The 24,641-nt window shown below is 34.8% G+C and overlaps 10 protein-coding genes across 10 annotated transcripts; 5 read left to right on the top strand and 5 right to left on the bottom strand.

Moving 5' to 3' along the window:
* Positions 1-114: 114 nt before the first annotated feature.
* KKQ8 (putative serine/threonine protein kinase KKQ8) lies at positions 115-2,205 on the top strand (the record flags this gene model as incomplete). The annotated part of the gene is made up of 1 exon (XM_003667447.1): positions 115-2,205. One exon carries the CDS (start codon positions 115-117, stop codon positions 2,203-2,205), a length of 2,091 nt encoding a protein of 696 aa, XP_003667495.1.
* Positions 2,206-2,421: 216 nt separating this feature from the next.
* MRPL38 (mitochondrial 54S ribosomal protein uL14m) lies at positions 2,422-2,838 on the bottom strand (the record flags this gene model as incomplete). Its single annotated transcript, XM_003667446.1, has 1 exon — positions 2,422-2,838. One exon carries the CDS (start codon positions 2,836-2,838, stop codon positions 2,422-2,424), a length of 417 nt encoding a protein of 138 aa, XP_003667494.1.
* Positions 2,839-3,393: 555 nt separating this feature from the next.
* On the bottom strand, positions 3,394-6,222 carry NNK1 (protein kinase NNK1; the record flags this gene model as incomplete). Its single annotated transcript, XM_003667445.1, has 1 exon — positions 3,394-6,222. The coding sequence occupies one exon, from the start codon at positions 6,220-6,222 to the stop codon at positions 3,394-3,396; it is 2,829 nt and encodes a 942-aa protein (XP_003667493.1).
* A 918-nt stretch (positions 6,223-7,140) lies between these two features.
* ERG20 (bifunctional (2E,6E)-farnesyl diphosphate synthase/dimethylallyltranstransferase) lies at positions 7,141-8,196 on the bottom strand (the record flags this gene model as incomplete). Its single annotated transcript, XM_003667444.1, has 1 exon — positions 7,141-8,196. The coding sequence occupies one exon, from the start codon at positions 8,194-8,196 to the stop codon at positions 7,141-7,143; it is 1,056 nt and encodes a 351-aa protein (XP_003667492.1).
* A 415-nt stretch (positions 8,197-8,611) lies between these two features.
* Positions 8,612-11,605, bottom strand: SNU114 (U5 snRNP GTPase SNU114; the record flags this gene model as incomplete). The annotated part of the gene is made up of 1 exon (XM_003667443.1): positions 8,612-11,605. One exon carries the CDS (start codon positions 11,603-11,605, stop codon positions 8,612-8,614), a length of 2,994 nt encoding a protein of 997 aa, XP_003667491.1.
* Positions 11,606-12,086: 481 nt separating this feature from the next.
* TPO5 (Tpo5p) lies at positions 12,087-14,012 on the top strand (the record flags this gene model as incomplete). Its single annotated transcript, XM_003667442.1, has 1 exon — positions 12,087-14,012. One exon carries the CDS (start codon positions 12,087-12,089, stop codon positions 14,010-14,012), a length of 1,926 nt encoding a protein of 641 aa, XP_003667490.1.
* Positions 14,013-14,235: 223 nt separating this feature from the next.
* ZRT3 (Zn(2+) transporter ZRT3) lies at positions 14,236-15,804 on the bottom strand (the record flags this gene model as incomplete). The annotated part of the gene is made up of 1 exon (XM_003667441.1): positions 14,236-15,804. The coding sequence occupies one exon, from the start codon at positions 15,802-15,804 to the stop codon at positions 14,236-14,238; it is 1,569 nt and encodes a 522-aa protein (XP_003667489.1).
* A 901-nt stretch (positions 15,805-16,705) lies between these two features.
* On the top strand, positions 16,706-19,531 carry LST4 (Lst4p; the record flags this gene model as incomplete). The annotated part of the gene is made up of 1 exon (XM_003667440.1): positions 16,706-19,531. One exon carries the CDS (start codon positions 16,706-16,708, stop codon positions 19,529-19,531), a length of 2,826 nt encoding a protein of 941 aa, XP_003667488.1.
* A 576-nt stretch (positions 19,532-20,107) lies between these two features.
* On the top strand, positions 20,108-21,295 carry TOH1 (Toh1p; the record flags this gene model as incomplete). The annotated part of the gene is made up of 1 exon (XM_003667439.1): positions 20,108-21,295. One exon carries the CDS (start codon positions 20,108-20,110, stop codon positions 21,293-21,295), a length of 1,188 nt encoding a protein of 395 aa, XP_003667487.1.
* Positions 21,296-21,753: 458 nt separating this feature from the next.
* Positions 21,754-24,162, top strand: NDAI0A00850 (uncharacterized protein; the record flags this gene model as incomplete). Its single annotated transcript, XM_003667438.1, has 1 exon — positions 21,754-24,162. The coding sequence occupies one exon, from the start codon at positions 21,754-21,756 to the stop codon at positions 24,160-24,162; it is 2,409 nt and encodes an 802-aa protein (XP_003667486.1).
* Between the last annotated feature and the right edge of the window lie 479 nt (positions 24,163-24,641).

Here is a 24,641-nt window from a genome sequence, read left to right as displayed (position 1 = left end):
GTAAGTTGAATTAGGTTAAAGGAGAGCAACAGAAATAGGAGTGCCACAGGAAAGTAGCCATACTGGAAGAAAGATTATAACCAGTTGAAAAGCATTATAACACATACCTCAGCCATGACCATGAATACAGATCGCAAGAAAGAAGAGAGTAATATTAATAGAGAGGAACGTTCTTTATCTCATAAGATAAGGGGTTTAATGAGATCTTCATCCAATATCAGAAACGAAACGAAACCAACTACATCTGGTGTGGGGAAAGATAGTATTAAACTCATATCCCCAAGTAATCCAGAACTTGTACAGAAAGAACACATGCAAGAGAAAGAACCTGTAAAATACCATACTACTTTACAGAAGTTACGAAGACTGCCCAGCTTCCGTCGAACTCTGCTCGTGTCCAGCCATAAACCTGGTACATCCGAAGTGCATGAAAGTGAGCATGAGTTAACAAACCCTACGCTAATACCTTCTAATAATAAAGCTACACTGTCTACTGAGGGCCTTTCGCTTAATACTAATGATAATGTTTTTACCTTTAATGATAGGTCTACTGCCAATATCTCGTACGAGAATAACAATTTAGAAGGAACAAGGTCCGTAGATAAAATATCACCCATATCAAAAGTAGCGGTACCTGAAAGAGGTAGATCAAAATTTGGTACAATGAGTGCACGAAACTTACCCGCATATTCTCAAACAAAATCGCATTGTATCATTGATGTGGAAGGGTTTCAAGTTTATGATAATGGTACTCATGTACACCGTTTGAGATATTTACCACTAGTTTGTGAGAACACAGTAGATGGTAAAAATTGTAATAAGTTAAATGCCAAATTGGAAAAGGCCCCTAAAGTTCTACCGAGACAGAAATCTGGAATGTTTTCCATGGGAGGTTTGTTCAAAACTCAAAGGGCAGATGATGCCTTCGAAAATGCTGTATCATTAATACCTGATGGAGGATTACGATTGTTAAAGAAAAGGTTTCAACCTGCAGACATTACCTCCAAACAAAATGTTGATCCGAAGGATGGTGAACTCGAAGTGGAAGGCCCCGAAGAAGAAGAGGAAGAAGTTGAGGTACCGAATGCAGTAAACACCTTGGCAGCAATTGATAAGAACGAATTAAAACTTATAACATGTCTTTCTAAAAGGATACATGATGGATTAGCTAGTAAACATGGATTATCAAATGAGGAACTATTTAGAATAAACCAGGAAGATAAATCAAAGGACCGACAACTTACCCTTTTCGAAAAATACGGGAAACGAATAGGAGATATTGGTCAAGGGAGTTACGGTACCGTTAAAGTTTGTTGTAGACTAAAAAAACCTAATGAGAAATTATTATCACCTAACGTAACCTACTCGGATGATAGTAAAGTTTTCTTTGCAGCAAAAGAATTGAAAGCGAAATCTACATCAAATATAGATAAAATTGCTACGAATATCACATCAGAATTCATAATTGGTTATTCATTAAGTTATCACGAAAATTCAAAATTAAGTCATCCAAATATCCTTAAAATATTAGATCTTATGGAATCGAGAGATTCGTTTATTGAAGTCATGGAATTTTGCCCCTGTGGTGATCTGTATACATTGGTTTCTAATCATTCAAAGAAGCATACATCGCTACATCCATTAGAAGCAGATTGTTTTATGAGACAATTATTAAGTGGTACAAATTTTATGCATAGACATGGTATTGCGCATTGTGATCTAAAACCCGAAAACATTTTATTCCATTCCAATGGACTGTTAAAAATTTGTGATTTTGGTACAGGGAGTGTATTCCAGACAGCTTGGGAGAAGCATGTGCATTATCAAAAGGGACTGATCGGTTCAGAACCGTATGTGGCACCAGAAGAGTTAGTAAAGGATCTAGAGTATGATCCACGCTTAGTGGATTCATGGAGCTGTGGTGTTGTGTACTGTACAATGATATTAGGTCACTATCTTTGGAAGATCCCAAATAAGGAGGAAGATCTCTTTTATCAAGATTTCGTAGAAGAAATGTCAACAAAAAAACGGTTTACTGTCTTCGAAGATTTAAAACATGTCAATAAAGAATTAAACCGTTTGAGGAAGATAACTTTATATCGTATTTTCCAAAGGGATCCTGAAAAACGGGCAAACGTCCAAGATGTACTAGATTCAGCATGGATGAGAAATACTAAATGTTGTATTTTCTACAAAGAATACTGAAAACTGTAATATGAATGGTTACACTTAGTGTGCTCTCATCAAGATTGTAAGCACAAATAGCATTATAATTCGTACTGATTACTATTAACAATAATATTCTTTGACTTTGTAAGTTATTTACATGCATTTTATTTATTTTTGGTTCATTATGAATATATAACATGCCATCTCTTTAGATTTCCTCGTAGGTTTTAAACATCCATTCCTTTTTTGTTTTCAAATCACTCTGCTTGCTAAAGAACAAATTCTATTATATCCTTTCTCCCTCAGTTCTTTACCTACTAATCCATCATTATTCATAATTCTTGTTCCTAAAGGTTCTCCTGTATTCTTATTTATAAGAACACATGCATTATCCCCAAAAGCTACAGCTGAACCATCAGTTCTTGCCATATTTTTCTGTTTTGTCCTTACGATAACGGCATGAACAATGTCACCTTTCTTAACTCTATTAGTGTTTGATGTCCCTGTAACATTCTGAGTCAAAGGTTTAGCCTTCTGTATGACACAGACAATTCTATCTCCAATTAGTCCTGCCGTCTTTGGAGACCCTTTTCTTAATATTTTGATGCATTCTGCGAGTTGGGCGCCGGAATTGTCAATGACTTTCAACATGGATTTCAGATAAATCATTTTTAATTCTTTTTTAATTAACTGGCTGAGATTTATTAGGCGTGTGTTCTTCTTAGTTACTTTTTGTTCCAATTAATCTACGCAATAGACTTTACCCTTCCCTAATAAATGCATTTATTTTGTTACCTTTAGTTTCTTTAGTTATTTTCCTTTATATAAAATTGAAAGCAAGGTATTTCCATCGTTAGTAACGACTGATTTACTTTTGAATTTAATAGCGCGAACGAGTAAGAAAAATCCTGATTCTTCTTTTGGAATGGTAACTGTCTGTTTGCACGAAGCGGTTTTTATTATTTGCATTAAGAATATATATATTATTAGTGATTAAAAATTACAACTGCATAAATGTTAAAATAATTATAATAATCGATAGAGGAAGGAATATGGAAATGAAATTGAAATTGAAATTGAAATGAAAAATGTAGTTTTTTCTTCCCATGCCATCCTTTTATTTTTTTAATGAGGAAAGTCGTAATAGTAAAAATGATAATACAATGGTCTTTATGCGGTTTTATGCTGGGTAGATTTGGAAGATTAAATAATAATAGGTGTGTATCAAGAAGGCAAGCCACCGTGCCTTTCCAATTCCTTTTCTAATGAGGATTGTACATCAATAAGTGTCCATCTCTTATCTAAATCTTTAGTTAGACATCCATCAACTGCATCGTATAAGGTTTGGAATATTAGTTCTTGTTGTTTTATATTTGGTTTTTCTCCATTATTGCAAGCAATTTGTAATGCTTCCTTGTCGTAATTAACATTTCTAATCCGTTCCCTCAGACGTTCTTCAAATTCATCTTTGAAGGGTAACTTCCCAGTGAGCATTGTATAAAGCATAACACCTAACGCCCAGACATCAGCTGGTGGTCCAAGAGATGTACAATCACTATGCAACAATTCAGGAGAAGCATATGGTAAGGATCCTATATGAGAAGATAAATCTGATCTTAACTCTTCTTTCTGCGGATCTATGGTAGCCATTGATGTATCACGAATAGCTTTTGAATGTTTCCTTCTTTTATGGTCATGATAAGAAGTTGTGGTATCTAATATCCTACCTGTAGGTAATAATTCCACCGTACGTGTGGAGTGTTCTGTAGAAATTCTTGATGTTAAAGAACATAAAGATGTTACACTGTTTTTCGAGATCATTGTACTTGTCAATGAAGGTCCGTACTGTCTAGGGGTTGTCTTAATGTCTAAAGGCGTATCGTCATGTGTGGATTCTTTATCTGTAACAATTTTTTGAACTTTTGATAATTCAGTTGTTTCAAAAATGCTAGAATTTGATTTTGATCTTTTCATATTAGTATTATGCGGTTTTTTACAAATTCTCAATTTTTTACCATTAGAGGCAAATGTAGCTTCAATATATGCATCTGAAGAATCTGAATATCCATTTTGTGGTCCATCTGGCAAAGAATTATTGTTATTTGGATCTGTCATATTGGAACGAAAAGAACGGCTCATTCCGAAATCACATAAAAATACTTTCCAATATTCCTTTGGTACCTTTTGTACCAAACAATTTTCTAGTTTGACATCACCGTGAGCAAATGATTTTGAATGCATATAGTTTAATGCTGATATTACTTGTAAAACAGAGAAGATTGTAAGTTTACACCTATCTGTGAAATTAATATTTGGATTATCCAAAGTACCCCATGATAATACCAAATCGAAGAAATTACCATCTGTAATTCTTTCAGTCAAGCAATACATTGCATATTCAGGGTCCAAATTATAATTTAATAAAGGTAATATGCATTGATGTTTTAATTGTTCCCAAACGGAAACTTCTCTGATGACTTCTCTTTTAACTTTTAAATTTTCTTTGAATCTAACAATTTTAATAGCTCTATTAATACCAGTTTTCAAATCGATACATTCTCTCACTACCCCCCAGGCACCGTATCCAATGATTCGTCCTAAAAGATGACCTAATACTTGTCTTCCTCTTGCATCAGGTTTGATATTTGTAAGATTTTCCTCTTCGTTATCTCCCTCATTACCTGCACTGTCATTAGAAGTATCACCTATATCAACGTCTGGACTGTTACGATGAAGAAGTCTTCGTTGCTGTAGCTGTTGTTGTTGTCTGTTAGCCATAGAAGATGAAGCAGGAGGTGAGAAAGTGCTCAAGAATTGTGAAGCAATGGATCCATGTCTTGATCTCCCTTGGTTTAAATTTGTTAATGATCTCTTATTGTTTAATGAGAGATTACTTGTTGGCGATGTTAACATAAATTTCTTAATCAATGACATGATCAATTTATAATCCCTATCTGGAACTAATTCTATAATTGTTTGTTTCCTTTTGGAATATGGTAAGGATAAATAATCGTTGGGTAATTTACTTATTAAATCTTTAACTTCATCTGGGCTCATTCTTAATTCAGTAAGTACTGACATGGTATTGTTTGGGATAAATGTTAGTGAGGACGATACGGAATCGAAGGAGGTAGCTATTGGTGAAGTTGTTTTCTTTCTCATTGGAGCAGTACTTGTTTTGAAACTGTGATAATGGCTGGTTGTGTTATTGTATGCAGTAAAACTATTATTTGCAAAATTATATGAAGATTTTCTTCTTTCTAATTCTAGTGCAGAAGGTGGTGTCTTTAATGATCTCATATTGGGTAAAGGTATTGGTTCAACTTGAGAATGTGCTGATTTAAACATTATTGGATTTTCTTGTTTCAAAGAAGCGTTTTCTGAATCTTCTTCAACTATATCTTCTTCATCAGTTGTACTCCATGATGAAGAATATCTACTCAAGTTGTTTGATACCCTTGATTCAGGTCTCGATTGTTGTTTAAATTGATCATTATCTTGTAGATATTCTTGAATTTTGAAATCTTGATCTGATGTTTCCTTATATTGTGATCTCTGTTGTTCCTGCTGCTTGATACGATTTGAGGAATGTTCAACATTTTCAGGAAATTGGTTCTTGTATAAGTCTTCTCTTTGCCAGAACTTGATATAATCAGTGAAATTTAAATTTGGAACATATTCAGAAAAGTTCGCCAGGACACTTTGAGAGTTAGTTTGGGTAGTGTTTTGGCGCTCGTCGTTGTAGAATTCTGTCTGAGTGTCATCATTACTAGGGAATGGTTTCACTAGAGTTGCTCTAGAAGGCAAGTCTTGTTCCATTTGATATATTCTCCTTGGTTGGAAATATAACGTATCATTACTCTTATCCTTCTTAATGATATTATGATCAGTTATATTGTCATACTTAGAACCGAAAGCACTGCTTGAATTTTCATATGAAGAAGATAAATCAGTTGACTCAGATGCAGTTGAAGTATCCTTCTCGTTAATATCAGGGGTAGTAGTAGGTGTGGCGGCAGTGGTTCTAAATTGAGTACTGTTAGTGGAGTTCATGAGTAAATAGTTTCTTTTAAAAAGGGAACCGGTCCTTGTGTATTAATGTTACGATGTTAGAAGCTGTCAAAACAGCCAATATGCTTATAGTGAAGTATAATAATGATAGTAATCCCTTGTTCGTTCACGGTTCCAAAAACTTGTGTTGAGTGTTAACAGAATGATTATGCCTTTAAAAGAACTAAAACTAGCGGTTAGCTCTAGGTGTATAATGATAAGTAATATAGTAACAACAAGGGAGTAAATAATCTCGGTACTATCTCTGTGATTCTCTTGTTCTTGTTCGTGGTAAGCGTAAAGTGCAATGCATTGTTTAAAGAAGTAAGGTGGTGTTAGCTAACATTTTAGAAAGCTTATTTTATACATTTTTGTTTACGTGATTGATTGATGGAGACGGCGCAAGTTTAATTTTAATATTGTAATCATACGGCTGAATAGTGAACCCTAAGAATAAAATGGGGGTGCCGTTCTGGACACCTAATACGTACCCAATAATTGTTTTTTCCCCTAATTTTCTTATTCCTCACCCTCGACCTCGCCCCTGGGTGTTGAATGCGCTGGATATCCTTTTACTATACAACACTATGGGGCCAAGCCTTACTTCTCGTCTTCTTCAATATCCGTACCGTTTATTTTTGCCATTGTTACTTTTTTAACCCACTTTTTTAACCCTTAATTACTCAGAGTTTATAGAGCAGTATTTATATAACGGTCCAATGAATACCCTTACGTATAATACTATAATACTATATCACCTAAATGACATGGTATGTAGTAACTGGCAGTGGCATGTGTGGTAATGGGTAGCATAAGAATTTGTCTTGCGTCGTGATTATATATATATAGAGAGAGAGATATAGAGAGATGTATAAAGATATACCCAAACAGATACGACGAGGCATTCGTTTGTTTGTTCTTTCATTTCGTTCTCTTGTAAATTTTGTTCAAGAAAACGGTTAAAACTTCACCTTTAAATCCGCGAGATTCATCAATTTGACTAATCTTTTCCCTTAATTCCTTGGCAATATTTTCTTCATATTGTTCATAGTATTTTGGAAGGTTTAAACTGTTAAACACTTCTCTACATTTATCTTCACACTCTTGATTTTTTTGTCCATAATTTTCGTCCAAGACTTTTCTTTGTTCAGGTGTAACCAATTCTAGGGCTTTATTAATAACCCAAGAACATTTGTTATCTTGAATATCAGTACCAATCTTACCAATTTGTTCAGGGGTACCAAAACAATCCAAGAAATCATCTTGAATTTGGAAGTACTCTCCCAATGGGATCAACACATCTTGAGCTTGTTGCAAGTCAGTATCACTATTGATACCAGCCATATACATGGCTAATGCAACAGGCAGATAAAATGAATAATAAGCAGTCTTGAATCTAACAATAAATGATTGTTTATTCATACTGAACTTGTTTAAATCCACTTTATCTTCTGGTGCAGTAATTAAATCTAACAATTGACCCAATTCAGTTTGGAAAGTAACATCATGGAACAACTCAATCAAATCAACATAATACGATTCACTTCTGAAATGGTTTTTCAAGAGAATATAAATGGCAGCTTCTAACATGAACGCATCATTAATGGCAATTTCTCCGACACCCTTCACGCGATACCAACATGGTTGACCTCTTCTAGTAATAGATTTATCCATCATATCATCAGCAACCAAAAAGTAAGCTTGTAATAATTCAATACACCAACCAAGAATGGCAACCTTTTTATATTCTTCCTTAGCCATATCTGAAAATGACTTATACCCTTTTAAAATGACATACGTATCAACCACAGAAAGACCTCTGTTTAATTTACCACCTGGTGTATTAAAGAATAACGAACTTTCATACCATTGAATGGCATCTTGTGGCATACCATAGTTTTGTAAAATGGTTTTCAATTCATGAACTAATTCTGGGAATTCCTCTAGGAACTTTTCTCTGTTACCTTCTTTTGACATGTTGGATCGTTGTTGTTTTTTAATTGCTGTGGTACTTCCTTAAACCAATTAACGGATTACCTCTCGTCTAAATTGGGAATTATATCAAATCAGACTTCGAGGAACAAGACGTGTTGCTCTTATACATTAATGAAGCCTGAGGCTTTTTTCACATTTTCGTAAAGTTACCTACATATCTTAATTATACCGGCGCTTGACGTTATATCGGCTTGTTGCATATATTCGTTTAATAGATATTTTTTCAAGCTGTCAGTTTCCCTTTAGGAACAGAAACAGAACCAGAATAGAACAGATTCCATTTGGAATGGTAAACCTATTTTTCTATCTCTTTGAAAACACGCTCTTCGATGATTATATTGTCTTAAATATATGGTCTATAAATAATGGTGATCCCATTCTTTGCTCTATGCAAATTTTAAATCAACTCATTTTCTTTCAATTGCTTGAATAAGTCCGAGTCTATATATTTCTCCAATGACGGTCCATCATTGGACATAAATCCTTCCGTAGATACACCCTTACGACGTCTTGTCTTCATTACAAAATCACGACTTAAACTATTGATCGGAGCTGGTTTCAACTTCGGTATTGGAGCTTCAGAATCCATAACATCTCCAGGAACTCTCCTCCATATCTTATTCCAAAAGTGTAATTGACACATTGCACGCCCGTTTGTAGCTAATCTTAAATCAGTTTCAAACCCAACCGAATCAATGACAGGAATTTGGCCTTTAATTTCTAGGAGGGGAGAACCGACAATTCTCTCAACTTTGTATATTTTACTACCTCTTCTCTTTTGGAATAATTCTTCAATTATAGGTTGTAATATATTCTCAACAATGATATCGACTTCATATATTGGTTCCATCAAAATTGGTGTGGCAGTCAATAATGCAACGTAGCATGCCTTTCTTATGAGAGGGATTATTTGGTTTTTATTCTCACATTTACCCTCCACACTTAATAATTTAAATTGAACCCCAAATATATTTTCCTCTGCCAAGGGACCTTCTTTCATAGCCCAATAGAACCCTTGTTTGATATATTTCTTTAAACTCTCTAATTCATCTTTATCTGTTTCATCAGGCAAAGTATCGTCAATTAATACGGTACCATTATGGAAAGTCCAAACATTTCTTGCAGCAAGTGAATCCCATCCATATTCCTCTCGTAATCTTTTCGATAGTTTCTTGGAATCATTCAAATCGTTATCACTAATCTTTTGTCTAACAACATCTTGTAATAATTGGAAATCCATTGGGTTTGCTCCCATACTAATTGAGATACTCCCGTCTGAGGATTTTACTGGGATAGCAGCAAATGATTCACCAGAACAACTTTCCACAAAAGTAGTAAATGGATCAGTAATCTTTATCTCCATTTGGCTATAAACATTTCTTAAATCATACAATAAACAATCCATATATAATTCACCTGTACCTAATATCATTTGCTCACCACTTTCTTCCACTTTCACTGTACATCCTGGATAATATCGAACAATCTTATCTAGTCCATCTAATAATTTGGGTAATTCCTTAGGTAGTAATGATTGTAAGGCAACTTTGAATATAGGAGGTGAATTAATGTAATCTATTGGTTTGAAAATATTTGTAATATTATCATTTTCTCCATACAAAGTGGCAGATTTAGTAAAACTTTCAGATATACCTTTCACTAGCACAATTTGACCCTTATATGCTTCTTTCACTTCATATTTATATCTGCCGCATAACCAAGTAATTTCTGTTACCTCATGTAATGAAGACTGAAATTGATTGCTACTATTTTTATCATCATCATCAGCGCTACCAGTAAGATTATTCAGTTCTGGATCTATTATTTGAAGTGACATTCCAACTTTCAAGACACCCTTATATACACGTACTAGTGTCCATTCAGATCCTCCATAGTCTAACGTTTTCAATGCATGACCCCAAAATGTTGATTCATTCGTTATATTTTTTGTTGAGGGATTGAGTATTAGTTTATTCAGTTTCGAGTTCTTATTCTGATTCACGAAGGGATCATATACATCTACTATTGATTGAACAAGTCCTGTTTGTTGCTTAAAGATTACTTGAAGAATATGTTTTAATAATGGTTGTGGATCATATTTGAAATATTTCTCATCTAATTGTATTTTGAAATTTTTCAATAACATATTAGAAACGTTATTTGTATTATTTGCCAAAACGTTTGCGAAAATCTTATATATTGGAGTTAGGATGAATTCTACAAAAGAAGGTATGCTCTCATTTTCTTGAGGTTTCTTGGGGTTGTTGATCTTGTTTCTACTTTTGTATGAGAATGTTCTTGTCGTTCTTTGATAAAAGATATCACCCCACAATCTTTCAACAAATCCGTCGATATGTGATTTTTTCGGTAACGATTTAGAATAATAATACTGTACAAACTCTCGTATTGTGAAAGTAAACCCAAGTTTTGTTGATGCAAATATGACATTGCCTAATTCTGGAGAAAATCGTACTCCATGAGTAAAACTATTAATTTCTTGCACGATATGTTTCATTTTCAAATATGTATCAAAGGGGGCCAATTTCAATTCCAATATCAATCTATCCAATTTATTCAAAACAAACAACATCTTTAGTCCTCTCCGTTGACATTGTTTGATTAATTGTTCCGTAATGGATGTGACACCTTCGACGATGTCTAAACATATGATTGCTACATCACATGCAGCCAGGGAAACAGCCGTTTCATCCATAAAATTCAAATGACCTGGTGAGTCAACCAAATTCAATGCGATACTCTTTCCTTTTAAGTCCTGCCTTAGTATCGTAATGCCATTTAGTTTGATAGAAATTCCACGTTCTATTTCTTGTTTCAAATTATCCATATAACGTAATTGTTTCCAACCTAACGCCATATTACGAGTCAAATGTGGTAATTTACCAGGTTGGTGAGATTCAATGACTAAAAGATCTACTAAGGATGTTTTCCCTGAGTGTAAGGGACCTATGATGGCGACATTTCTTATTCTTTCAGGCACTTTCATTAATTCGAAAAGATAATTCCTGTCGTACGTTGTAGGAGGAATATTTTTACGTATTTGAGTGAAAACCGTATGTTCCTTCCCAGCAGATCGTGATTCCATGGGCTTTATTATTGGTTCATTGAATGATTGTGTATTTTCTGTTTCTACTAGGATTTCTACATCATCTCCATATAGTTCTTGTATATGGTTATCGTCAGTTGTTATAAGAGCGTTCGAGCTCGGTCTTTCTTCATGATACTCACCTTCAGCTGAATTATCTTGTTCTATTGATTCAGCCTTATCATCATCTTCTGGTCCACTTAATATCGATGAGTTATCTTCAGCATCTGAATCGAATGGATCTTGACCAATTATATTCCCAAATTCGTCGAATAGTTCCTCATCCATTTTGTTGTTCCCAATGCAAACGTATATATATATATATATATATATTTGGATACGTTATTACTACTTTTGCTTATAACACTCTGGTATCTTCTTCTTCCCTTTGCCACTTGAAATGACAGACATGTGCTCTAGTAGTTCCAACATCATTAATTTATTTATGTTCTCAAAGATTAAATTTTTCAAAAGCCAAAACATTGGCAACAAAACGACGCTGACGGGATTCGAAATGGCGACACTTTATTAAGCTTTATAGTGACAATAGATGAATATGTATGTTGGTGAGAGAATGGCTTAGATCTAAGTGATGATAGCTTCAGGAACCAGGATAGACCATCCAAAGATTAAGTACCAAAAACTAATACTAAACATCACAGTATTACAACTGCTGGTGTTATTGTTACCATCAAGAAGAGAGTGCTAGTGTAGTTTCTTAATCGATCAAATAGGCGAAGGGTCCGAACTAGCTCAAAGGTAAGAAACAATGCAAGATTACAGAGTCCTTTCTCAATCGCTAAGGGAGAACATTCCTACATTCCATCCTGAAGAATTACTTGATAACTTACACACTATAATACACGAAGAGCCAGATGATGAAACCACTGAAGTTGTGGAACATTTCAAATATAATCAAGAATTAGATAAATCTTTATTATCAAGAGGTTCTATAGTCGGTTTAGGGTTCTCTTTAATGAGTGCCCCTCTAGGAATGTCTACAAGTATGGCTATTGGATTAATCAATGGTGGTCCTGCGACTATCATATGGGGGTTTCTTATAAGTGGGATCTGTATTTGGTTTTGTTCTTTGTCTCTAGGGGAAGTGGTCTCTAAATTCCCCATGGAATTACACGTTAGTAGTGCCATGTTGGCTCCCAAGAAATTGAAATTGATTTGTTCTTGGTATACAGGATGGTTGATGCTTTTAGGGAATTGGACAATGAGTACAAGTATCACTTTTGCCGGTGCTCAATTAACCATTTCTTTAATATTAATGACGAATTCAGATTTAATCTCTGAGAAATATTTGATAGGTTTCACAGTTATTATCTTCTATTTGGTTGTTACCATTGTCGGGTTAATAAATTTGAAATTCGCAAGATTTATTGAAACTATTAATAGAGCTTGTGTCATATGGATCATTTATGCAATTTTGTTTATTGATATATTGTTACTAATTTTCCATAGAGGCAAATATCACTCTTTGAAATATTCATTATTCCATTTCGATAATAGTCTTTCAGGTTATTCAGGATTTCTTATTTCATTTTTAATCGGATTCCAACAATCAAATTTCACATTACAAGGGTTCAGTATGTTACCTGCATTAGCTGACGAAGTTAAAGTTCCAGAAAAGGATATCCCACGTGGTATGTCTAATGCAGTTCTTCTCTCTGCATTTTCAGGTATAGTATTTTTAATTCCAATAATGATCATATTACCAGAATCAGATAAATTATTCACCAACCATAAGATATTGCCTATTGTAAATATTTTTACACAGTCGACGCATTCCATGTTTGTTTCATTTTTCCTTTTATTAATGATCCTGGGAAACTTATTCTTTTCAGGCATTGGATCCATTACAACATCATCTCGTGCAGTTTATAGTTTTAGTCGTGATCATGCTATACCGCATCATGAAACTTGGACGTTTGTTCAACCTGAATCACAATCAAAAGTCCCAAAAAATTCTATCCTTCTGAGTATGGCTATATCATATATACTGGGACTATTAGCATTATTCTCCACAGCTGCATTCAATGCCTTCATTGGCGCTGCAGTGTTATGCCTTTGTTCCGCAACATGTATACCCTTAGTTCTAGTCTTATTCAGAAGGAGAAGAGTTCTACGAAATGCACCAGTTAAGATAAGGTATAAACTGGGGTGGTTCGTTAATATCGTCTCTATATTATGGTTATTATTATCAATGGTGTCTGTTTGTTTACCACCAAAGATTCCCGTTACTTTGGAATCAATGAATTATGCCTTAATCGTTTATCTACTTTGTATCATTATTATTACTTTGATGTATTTCAAATGGGGGAAAGATAATTTCAAACTGCCATTAATTGAAGAAGAGAAGAAAAATCAAAATGATCGTACAAGGAAGGTTCCACTGGATATTATATCCATAAAGAAAAATATAAAGGCTCATAAAACTGGAGTATCAACAACAGCTCCATATTCTTTGCTACCGCAGGATGAAAATACAGCTGATATGAACGAAAGTGAAAGTAATCACACGACGAATGGTAATGATTTGCATAAAGTTCCTCTTTCAAAACAATCTAATCCATTCGAATCTGCCAATGAGTTGCCAGATGATACAGAAGTATGGGACATAGACAATGAATTGGAACGTGAACAAGAACAAGAACAAGAACGAATAAGTGAGACAAGTGCTAAATAAAAAAAAATATAATAAAGAAAATGATTAAATTAATGATAACGCTCCCTTGGTCTTAATTGTTTTATACTGCATTTATATATGGACCCTATTGTTCTCCATATATATATATATATATACCTCATTCTTATAGATTAAAATAACGATTATATATTTGTATCTTTAAATGATACAAGGGATTTTCTTGCCTTTTTAATTTGTCTACTTCTTTTATACTTCCATATTTCTATGTAAACATGCTACTTGCAATAATCAAAATAGTTCCAGCGCAACACCATTTTAAACATGTTGTACCAGAACTATGACTTTGTTGAATCTCCTCCTCATCTTCATCTTGATGATGATGATGACCATCACTAAACCCGACCCCAGTTTGAAACATTTGTAATCCAATAACTAATAAAAACCCAGCAGTAAGACTTAGAAGAAAATCCATTTGTGCCAAGGGTTGATCGCCATCACCGTCTCTTTCTTTATTCCTGAAGATTAAATAACCTAACAGTGCCCCCATGGGTTGAGATCCCCCACCTAGTATTGTTGTGATTACAATAGCGATCCATTTCGATTGGAATGCTGTGTAGAATGGTAATGTCATGGCAAATCCTTCCACAAAATTATGTATCGTTAAACTTAAAAAAATGGAAAATCCAAGAGATTCAGACATATCTGATGTATTTGTGTAGTAAATAATGAACCCCTCAGGGAACTTGTGTAATGTTAAGACCAAACATGTTTGCATACCGATGGATAATAATTTGGAGAAGGGAGTTTCTAAATGATGATGATGAATCGTGGAGACCGTGCTGTAGTTTCTATCGCCGTGTGAATGTGAATGTGAATGTGAATGCGATGGTGAATGTTGATGTTCTTGAGATGATATTGGATTATATGAAGAAATCGACCTATTCTCTTCATCATCATTACTATTAACAGTATCTTTTGCTAGAAAATTTTTACGATATATAGACAAGTTTTCTAAATCGTAACCTATATTATTTTCTAAACAACGAACACCGCATGGACCTTGCATCTCATTGTTAGAAGAGGAATTCAATCCTTCGGATTCGTTTGTCAAATTCCTATTTAAGGAATGAGCAGATTTAATACTTTGAGAAGATTGTACTGCTGGAGGAATACATGGAACACTTTCCGTACTTATCAAAGGTGAACAATGATGAGAATTAGAACAACCGCCCATATTTTTCAGGTTATGGTGAGAAATCAAATCAATGAGAGATTTCTTATGAGTTAGCGCTGAATAAGGTTCTGTCTCACTCGTTACAGATTTGTTAGTGGTAACCTTAAGATCTATATCATCATGGATCTTACTTTTCCTTAAAAGAGGATCATGTTCAGATAACGAAGTATTATTGCTAATTGAAGCATAATCGTTGACACTATTATCATGAGATATTGCAGAAGTCTCGTTAATATGTGGAGGAGAAGTAGACGATTCAGTTGATTCATCAACTTCATCATGAGAACAATGTATCAACGATTCACTGGCAAATGCATGAACGAGGTAGTTTAAAAATAAACTACCGCATATACCTCCCATAAAGCCAAAGAATACAGTGTATTTATTATCTTCAGTGACTTCTGGTAACATCTTAGCCAACGAAGTAGCGATCATTGACCCAGCACTTAATGAAAGACCGTAATTAACTAACCTTGAATTATGATGTTGCTTCGTCTTAAAAATCACGGATAAAAGTGGTACACAAAGACTCCCCATAATACAAAGAATAGATGATATAAGAGAGTAAAGTAACCATCTTGGCATCTCAGAAAGCATTATTCTCTCAATAATTGTATAGTAGCGGTTGTTAACGTTGTAACCTTGCGAGTTGTAGGCAAAAAGTTTCTTATTATGTAATAGAAAAACAGGTATAATGGTATATTGGTATTACCATTGACACTTTAAACGGTATAAGCTCTGGAAATCGGGATGATTTTACGTCTAATGGATTGTTTTGCTCATCTAATTTGGAGTTCTATGTATAATTCATCATTCTTATTTCAATTTCCCCGTAACGTTGCGGCGATGAATTTTTCACCGAATTACTAACTACAAAGACTGATTAAAATTCACTCAAATAGGAACAAAAAACTTGGTATTCAATTTGGTGGAGAAGAACGTATTCCCTAACGATAGATAGATAGTTATTATCGGCATTTAGTTGGTTGTAGTTGTGTCGGATAAGTTCCAAAAATAGAAGGATATAATATCAGGCACAAGGGTTAGCATAGTGGCAATTTTATTAGGAAGATATCACTATTATTCTTCGTATACCTTGTTCCCCTCATCGAGTGAAATTTTTGTTATTAATAGATCAGAATATTTTGGTTTACCTATTGAAATAAGGAAGGTATCGTTCAAATGTGTGAGCAGCTAGAAATATAAACTCCCATTCAAAATATACTCACTGGCATCCTAAGATAGAAAAGAATTATCACCTCTGCATTTTTTTGTTCGACTTACTTGTTTCGAAAATAGGATCCCACTTCCTGTTACACAAACAAAAGCACCATATCATACATATTCAATCAAATCGATACCAAAGGTTCAAATATATAAATTTTATGTGCGTGTCGGTACCATTATTATAAATTGTTTCTAAAAGAATTTTCGTCTCCTAAATCTTCTTCGACTATACAATCTATTTCTGTTAGTTTGTACTAGAATTTTTTCAACAATGTTAGGTACGTTACTTAGAAGAAGTACAACAGCAGACCATAAGAAGGATACATCGGCTTCAGAATCAATCATATCATCATCTACCAGCATTGGATTGAGATCTCTAAATCATGGCACGAATACCACAATTGGGATTTCCACCGCTATGGATCCTGGAATTGGTATAGGCTCAATCTGTGACACAGATCAGTGTGACGAAGTGTTTCCAACGGTAACATCTCCTTTATTAGATCATATTTCTGACGATTTGAAATTCAAGCTTTTTGCTGCCAAAACAATTCCTTATAAGAGCAACATTTTGCCCTTGATGAAAGTTGACCATGATTATAATAATATTCCTGAAGCCTCGTCGAAATCTTTATTATCAACAGATAATACAAGGAAAACTGTTTCCAACTCTTCAGCAATCATTAATCAAAATTCATATGCCTTTAGATTTTTATTAACAGAGGAAACAAATGAGATGGCTTGTGTAAATAACTATAGGATTTTATTAGATCATAATTTTACCAAGGGTGAAGGTTCCAAGATTGAACAAATACGGCATAGTGAATTAAAAGAATATATTTTTGGCTCACCTGTAAGATCGAGTGATTACATCCAAAGTGATAAATTTAGATCAGTTCCGAATTCTGATTTCACTTTAATTACAAGGATTTTTTATCTGAACTCTATTTCAAATAGATTCGCTATTAGTCTATGCATATCCAAATTTCTCTTCCCTGTCATTTCAGAGTCATGGACTTACATTTCTCATTGGTTAACTGATATACAAGATATTATTGCATCAATCGTGGCTGAGAATGCTGGTACTTGCAAAGGTACTACCAACAGTAACAATATGGAACAATTTACATATCAAAATAGGTCCATTTCCGATGGAGTATTACCTGTTAATCTAGAAATAGCTTTTCCAGACGAAATCGGTAAGATTATTCAAGTTTTAGCGAAAAAATTAATGCCTTGTCTCCGATCTATGACAGAAATTCCTAGAATTTTCCTTTATCCACCCGATTTCGTAGAATTCGTTGAAACATGGTTTAAAGACGTTTTTAATTGGATTGAAATTAAAGACGGCCCTAGATTAAGATTCTTACCCATGTTATTGTCGAAAATTGTATGTGAATTTAAAGATTCAATGGTAGAATCAGATATCACAAGGATCATCATCCTCTCAGGTAATATGGTTGTAGCCAATAAATTGATTTTCATTGTTGCAGGTCTTTTGGAACCTAAATATAGGAACAAATTAGTTTCTCAATTACCACCATCTTCATCATCAACGAATGAAGAAAATTCATCAGGAACTAGTATCGCTCAAACACATTCTTCGCATTCATCTTCCTCAACATCAACATCTAATTCAGTGCAAATGAGCGTTAGCAAGAATCGTGAAAGGCATAAACAAAGGCTTGTAAATCTTGTTGAGGCAACCGACGCAACCTCAACGCAGTCTGTGGATAAGATGACTAGCTTATCTGAGCACACAACCCCAATTTCTGTTGCGAGAACATCAGCGGGAACTGCGACTAGAAGTGGATGGGTTATCCCTAAGGGAAGAAAAAACCGTAGCTCTGTATCGATTTCCTCAAACGAATCGTCATATGGTGAAGTTATTCAACCATCTTCATCTTTCAAAAGTGTAGAAAGTTCATTACAAAATTTATCCTCGTCATTTTCAAGTCAACCGAATTCGTATGGTTCTTGGTTTAGTAAAAGACCATCATTATCGAGTTTTATACCTCAAAGTCCGTCAAACAAATTTAGCATACCATTACCAGCAAATTCCAACTCAACGGCTACTGTCTCTGCATTGTCAGAGAATAAAATTGATAGAGTGATAAGTAATTCATCCTCCTCAGGAGGAACCCATAATCATCAAGTTGCAGCTCCAAGATTCCCACCAAATACATTTCACACACCACAACAATCACCATCTATTAGTGAATATGAGGAATATCCATGGTTTGAAACTCCTGAATCGTTATCACGAATGGATTTAGAATCGAGTCATTCATTACCTAACCATTTAAATACCATTACTATGACCCCTCATGGTAATACTAATAGTGTTAATGGTAAGAATACAAAAAAATTGAATTCTTATTGTGGTAACAGTACGAAGAACCACGATTTCCCATTGAAGAATGTTAAAATTAATAGAGATTGTCAACGATTGAATCAGCTAGATTTATTAGATGAAGCATTTGATGATATTTGTAATGACCTTCCCATGGATACGGAATATGAAATCACAGCAGGAACTTCCCTTCATGCTCCAGTGTTAGAAATTGACATGAACTATGATAACGGGCAAAACAAGAAGAAACCGTTAGAATTGTTATCCAGGTATACCACATATCTACCTCATTATAATAGGTGGTTCCAATTGCAAGGTATTCCAATTACTAATAATTCAGAGTCTATGGTTACTAACTCTATGAAGAAAGATTTACAAATGGGTGATGAATTTTCCAAGAGTTTAATAGTTTCGTTAAGAACAAGAGAAATCAAAGAAGTTCTTATGAAGAAAAAGATGGAGAAGAAACCTTCTCCGTCCTCTAATGAGGCATCATCCAATAGATCATCTCGTGAACCATTGAAACAAAAAGTTAAGAAAGTCTTTTTCAATGGGAAAGTTGCAGATCATACTCCGGTTCAAGTGGACGAATCTATGAACTTCATTGAGGCATGTATTAAGAAAGCTATGATTCACTATGAAGATAAAGAACTCGATCCTTTAGAACGTGATAGGAAAGTTATCAACTTATTTGGTTCTATTTTAACCAATTCGAATACATATGACAAAACATTAACGCATTAAATGTTGCTTCCCAGATCCCCTCGAGCTTTTACGTTTTATAATTATTTTTTTTTCCTTATATCATCCCTATATAAATACACTTACCTCACTGTTCACTTAATTAATAATTCCTAATATATCCTCTGTCGTTTATTTCATTGTGTTTATTAATATGATCTGATATATCTTGGCCAGCATTCCATAAGTATACTTACTTACTTTCACGGCTTCGAGCTTTTCTTGAGATTTGTTTAGCTAAGCGGTAGCCTCGAGGCGAGGCGGAGCCAAGACAAAATTGCTCAGAAAAGGTCGTGGTGCTAACTTGCAGCAAAAATTACAATAGTCGTCCATTTCTTTTTTCCTTGATAATTTATCGTTTTACGTAACTACTCGAACTTTTCACAAGAACCTTTCCTCTCTTTCTTTTCCCTGCCCTTCCCTTTCCTCTATTTTTAGTAAACTTCTACTTTCACATTTCTACTTTTCATCGAGAATATATATATAATATCATTCTTGTTACAAAAGAATAAGTGCTTACATTTCTCCTGTTCTTGGATACCACAAAGATAACAATAAAAATAACAAGATACAACAAAGATGTTAACTGATTCCATCACAGTACTATGCGGGCTATTCCTAGCCCAATCTGCCCTAGCAGCCAGACCATACGATAAAATATCTTTCGCAAACGTAGGTTTCGCAGGAACTTATCAACCAGTAAAGAAAATGTCTAACATAGATAACAACGATACATGTACATGTGAAGTCGGTGATAGGACTTGGTTTTCTGGTGAAAATGCTCCCCTATCAGACTACCTTTCTGTCCATTTCCGTGGTCCATTACAACTAAATAAATTCGCTTATTATACTTCTCCATCTTTCCAAATAGGTGAAGAATCTGGCTCTTCTGATTGGTCTCGTAATGCATACTATGATGCAAATGCTCAAACTGGTGAAAATGTTACGTTCTTAACCAAAGCTGGATCCGATTCTCCTTGTCTGGGGAAGGCTTTAAGTTACGCCGGAGATGATGGTGTCTCTAGTGCTGCATCAAGTACTCTTTTGAAATATAGCACTTTGATTACATCCGATCAAGAATATGCCATCTTTTCCAATGTAAGTTGTCCAAAATCCGGCGCTAATAAGGACTGTGGTGTTTATCGTGAAGGTATTCCAGCTTATTATGGGTTTGGCGGTACTACTAAGATGTTTTTATTTGAATTCCAAATGCCAACTGAAACTCAATCAAACAGTTCCACTTTTGAATATTATGATATGCCCGCTATTTGGTTATTGAATGATCATATCCCAAGAACTTCTCAATATCCAACGAATGCTAACTGTTCATGTTGGTCAAGTGGTTGTGGTGAATTTGATATCTTTGAAATTATGAATGGTACTGAAAGAAACAATCTTTACTCCACTTTCCATACTTTCCAAGGTATTGAAGATTTAGGAACTGGTATTCAAGCTAATGGCTACATTCCAAGAGACACTGCAAACACAATGAAAGGTGGTGTGATATTCGATTCAAATGGTAACACTGTCACTTTCATCTCTAATTCTACATCTTTCGATGCTAATCTGACTGTAGCTGACGTTAATAGTTTATTATCTAACTTCACTTCAAATGAAACTTATTCAACAACTTTGATGACTATCTCTGCTACTGCTCCATCAACTACTTCCAAGTCAAATGGTATTTCCATGTTCGGTAAGATGGATGGATTGTGGTATTACGGTATCACTGCTTTAACTGCAGTCACTCAAATGTTTTTGTTGTGAGAGTTTTTCCCCTCGTTACTCTCCTCCTATTGGTTATATTTGATACACATTCAATGGATATTCATGTTTTTACCACTATTTCTACACTTACATATACATACATAGTTTTTATTTTCCATAAAAGTTTTTTATATTAATTTAACTTAATTACTATACAAAAGGTTTGTTTTGATACTTAAGTTTGTTTTCGAGCTAAAATAATACGGAAAAGCCCGCTGTTCCTGAAAACCGTGAAACGTTTTTTTAACTGATATTCAATTCATTTGTAATTCAATTTAGTGAAAAATCATTCCTAAAAATTATCCTCTATCAGAGCAAAACTCATTCAAGTACTGGAATGATCTAAATAGAATTCAAATCCCCTACAAATTGCGTCAACCTTGGTTTTTAATTCAGGACATTCTGCTGCTATGGGAACATCTGTATAAAGTATTGACCACCCAAGGGCTGCCGTTGGTATGACTACTGCTGAGATTATGTTCGCTATTAAGGTTATAGCTGCTTGGCATTCATGGTTAGGTTTTGGTTATGGAAAGGATGTGTCGGTAGGAGCGGAAGGTTTAATCAACGGTCAGAAAAGAGGTTTTCCTTTAACTAGATCGCTTAGAGATCTGTATCGTAGTGGGGAGAAGGTGTACGGTAAAGATTTCAAGTTCCGTGAAGGTCAATCTGATTGTGCTATGGAAATATACTCTTCTGAAACCCATCTATTTCCCATCCAAGCTCTTCCAGAATATGGTAAAACTGCCTTAATTCAACTCCCTTTGGTTGCTGTTGCTCAACAACATAGCTATGTCATATCCTTTGTTTTTGTTCCATATGTTGCTCTCGAAACCAATATGAGGTTGAGATTGTCTACTGGTGGTTTAACTTGTGGTGCTGTTAAGAGTTTATTTGCTAATGGTCCTGCTGTTGCCGAAGGGGATTTCAGGTGTAATGTGTATGTCGGTACTTTCAACGACCTGGCATCAGATAATTTTATCACCATGATGAATAACTGGTACACATTATATCAGAATATTCTCTTAGGTATGGTTGTAATTGACGAGTTTCATAATCTTGTCACTGAACAATCCTACCGTGGCTCCACGTTTAAATCTATCCCTGATATAAATTTTTCATTATCTTGGAAACTAATTTGTATGACGGGAACAGCAGGTAAAAACCTAATGAAAGAAGGGTTGCGCTTCATTGGCGTTGGTGATTCTTTAACTACGAACATTACTGGGTCTGGGGTTTTCTATTATAATTATGTCACCTCAGTTCCGTTGGTTAATGTCGTCAAAACTTTTGATTATTTTGATGACCACGATGCTATTGTTCAAAAGGTTAAATATGTTGTTACCAAATTTCTAACCTATGCTGACGATACTAAAGTAATTATCGTTTGCAGGGAGAAATCAACCGTAGAGTTATTAGGTGCCGTTACTTTTTGTGATTCAATTTGGGTCCATGGGGATTTGCCTACCGAAGTTAAAGTTAAAAAAACTCAGGACTTCATTCAGGATTCTTCAAAACGAATTCTGATTGGCACAAAATTGGTCTCAGAAGGTATTGACATACCTGAGGTGAAAATGGTACTTATTGTTGATTATTTGCCTTCTGTTGGAGAATATATTCAAACTGCTGGGAGATTACGTCAAGGTGGGTTGTGTTATACGTATTGGACCAGGAGAAGTGTATGTGAAGATGACAAGCAACAAGTTGATCCCCAGAAGTGCATCACCGACCAAGTTTCCAAATTTTATGGTCTAGACAATATCGGCCATCAATTATGTTGTGGTAATGATGTTAATATTACCCAAGAACTGAAAAATATGGCTGACTACACCTTAAATGTGGAAATGACTACCAATGAGGAGAATGATGGAGGAATTGAAACCATTGAAGTGGAACCAACCATGGCCAATACCATCGAACCAGCGAATATTGAACTAACCATTAACACTTTGCATCCGCAAGTACCAAGAGGAGGGGAGTTGCAACTGGCACCCAAAAGAAGAAGAATGAATACAACAAAAGATATACTACAAAGTTTGTTTGGAAATTGTACTAATGTTTTTGATTTTTCGGGACTTCCACAAGAGGCTATCAAATACTTACATTTTTATGGGGTAGGAGAAAGCTACTTTGATTCTCCCTTGAAAAGTGCAGCTCAAACTTGCTACAAATGCCTTGGTGAAAAAGTGGAAGGTTGTGTTTGCTGGAAAGATAGTCAAATTAGTATCCGCAAAGTCGGTCTTGAAGTGTTGCTGTTGTATAAATCGGTTTTACCAGGTGGATCGTTTGATGGAGTGAAGAGGAATATTTTAGATGGTGGGTTACACAGGGTTTTGATACAATTTGCCACAAATAAGGTAAGTATGAAAAAATTAGTGGAAGCTAAATTGTCCAAATTCTATACCGCAATGATTGGTTTCCGAAGGTTACACTACCCAGAAAGAGTGTTCAAACATGACGGACAGATGACCAGCACATACAACATAATGTGGGAAACATTACTCAATCGTAAGTTAGATATCATCTCTTTCTTTTCTACAAAGAGAAGTACGCTAACATTACCCGAGTTATGGTCCATTGTGTCAGAGTCGTCATTTGATGAGAGGATTGTTGCTCTAAGAAGAGTTGGTAGTAGCAGATACGGGAGGTACGCTTTCGTTGTTCAACATGGCGGTAGGATTGACTATTTATTGGATGCTATAGGTTTCGATTATCTTGATTTTATTGTAGGTTATGACCAAAACAAAGATTTCAATTCCAGGAAGGAATATATTGGTAGGAATTTACCTAAAAAGGCTCCGTCTGTGAGAGCTGATAGGCGATTATACTCACGAGCCCAAAAGTATCAGAAAGAAAATGGAGCCTAAGTATTCTGCCGTTTTCTTCTCTCTACAAACGAGTACAACTTTGGAATTTTCATCATGGCTTAGAGATAAAGTAACAGCGTCGTTAACCCTCTCGATCATATTTTCTGAATTCTCAAAGTAATCGCATTTCTTGACTACATCAAGCAGCGGAACGGATAAAACAAAACCATATTTAGAACACCCCATTTCCTGTAATGTTTTTGGTTAAAGAATTGCCGACGCCAATAAAAACCGACCCTTCTTACATTAGGTTTTTACCAGCAGTTCCCGTCATACAGATAAGTTTCCAAGCTAATCAAAATTAAGAAAAAATTAAAAAACGTAGACAAACGGTAGGTTTGTTCAATAGATATATTATGGAACTGTGAATAACAACCATGCCTAAGAGACCATTATCATATAAGGCGTACCAGTTATTAATCAATCTAATAACGCTGGCAGAAGCTACATCATTGAAAGTTCCAATATGTACATTGCAG

Source organism: Naumovozyma dairenensis, chromosome 1 (genome assembly GCF_000227115.2).
Source record: "Naumovozyma dairenensis CBS 421 chromosome 1, complete genome".
Lineage (NCBI taxonomy): Eukaryota > Fungi > Ascomycota > Saccharomycetes > Saccharomycetales > Saccharomycetaceae > Naumovozyma > Naumovozyma dairenensis.
This window is presented reverse-complemented; position numbering and strand designations above follow the sequence as displayed.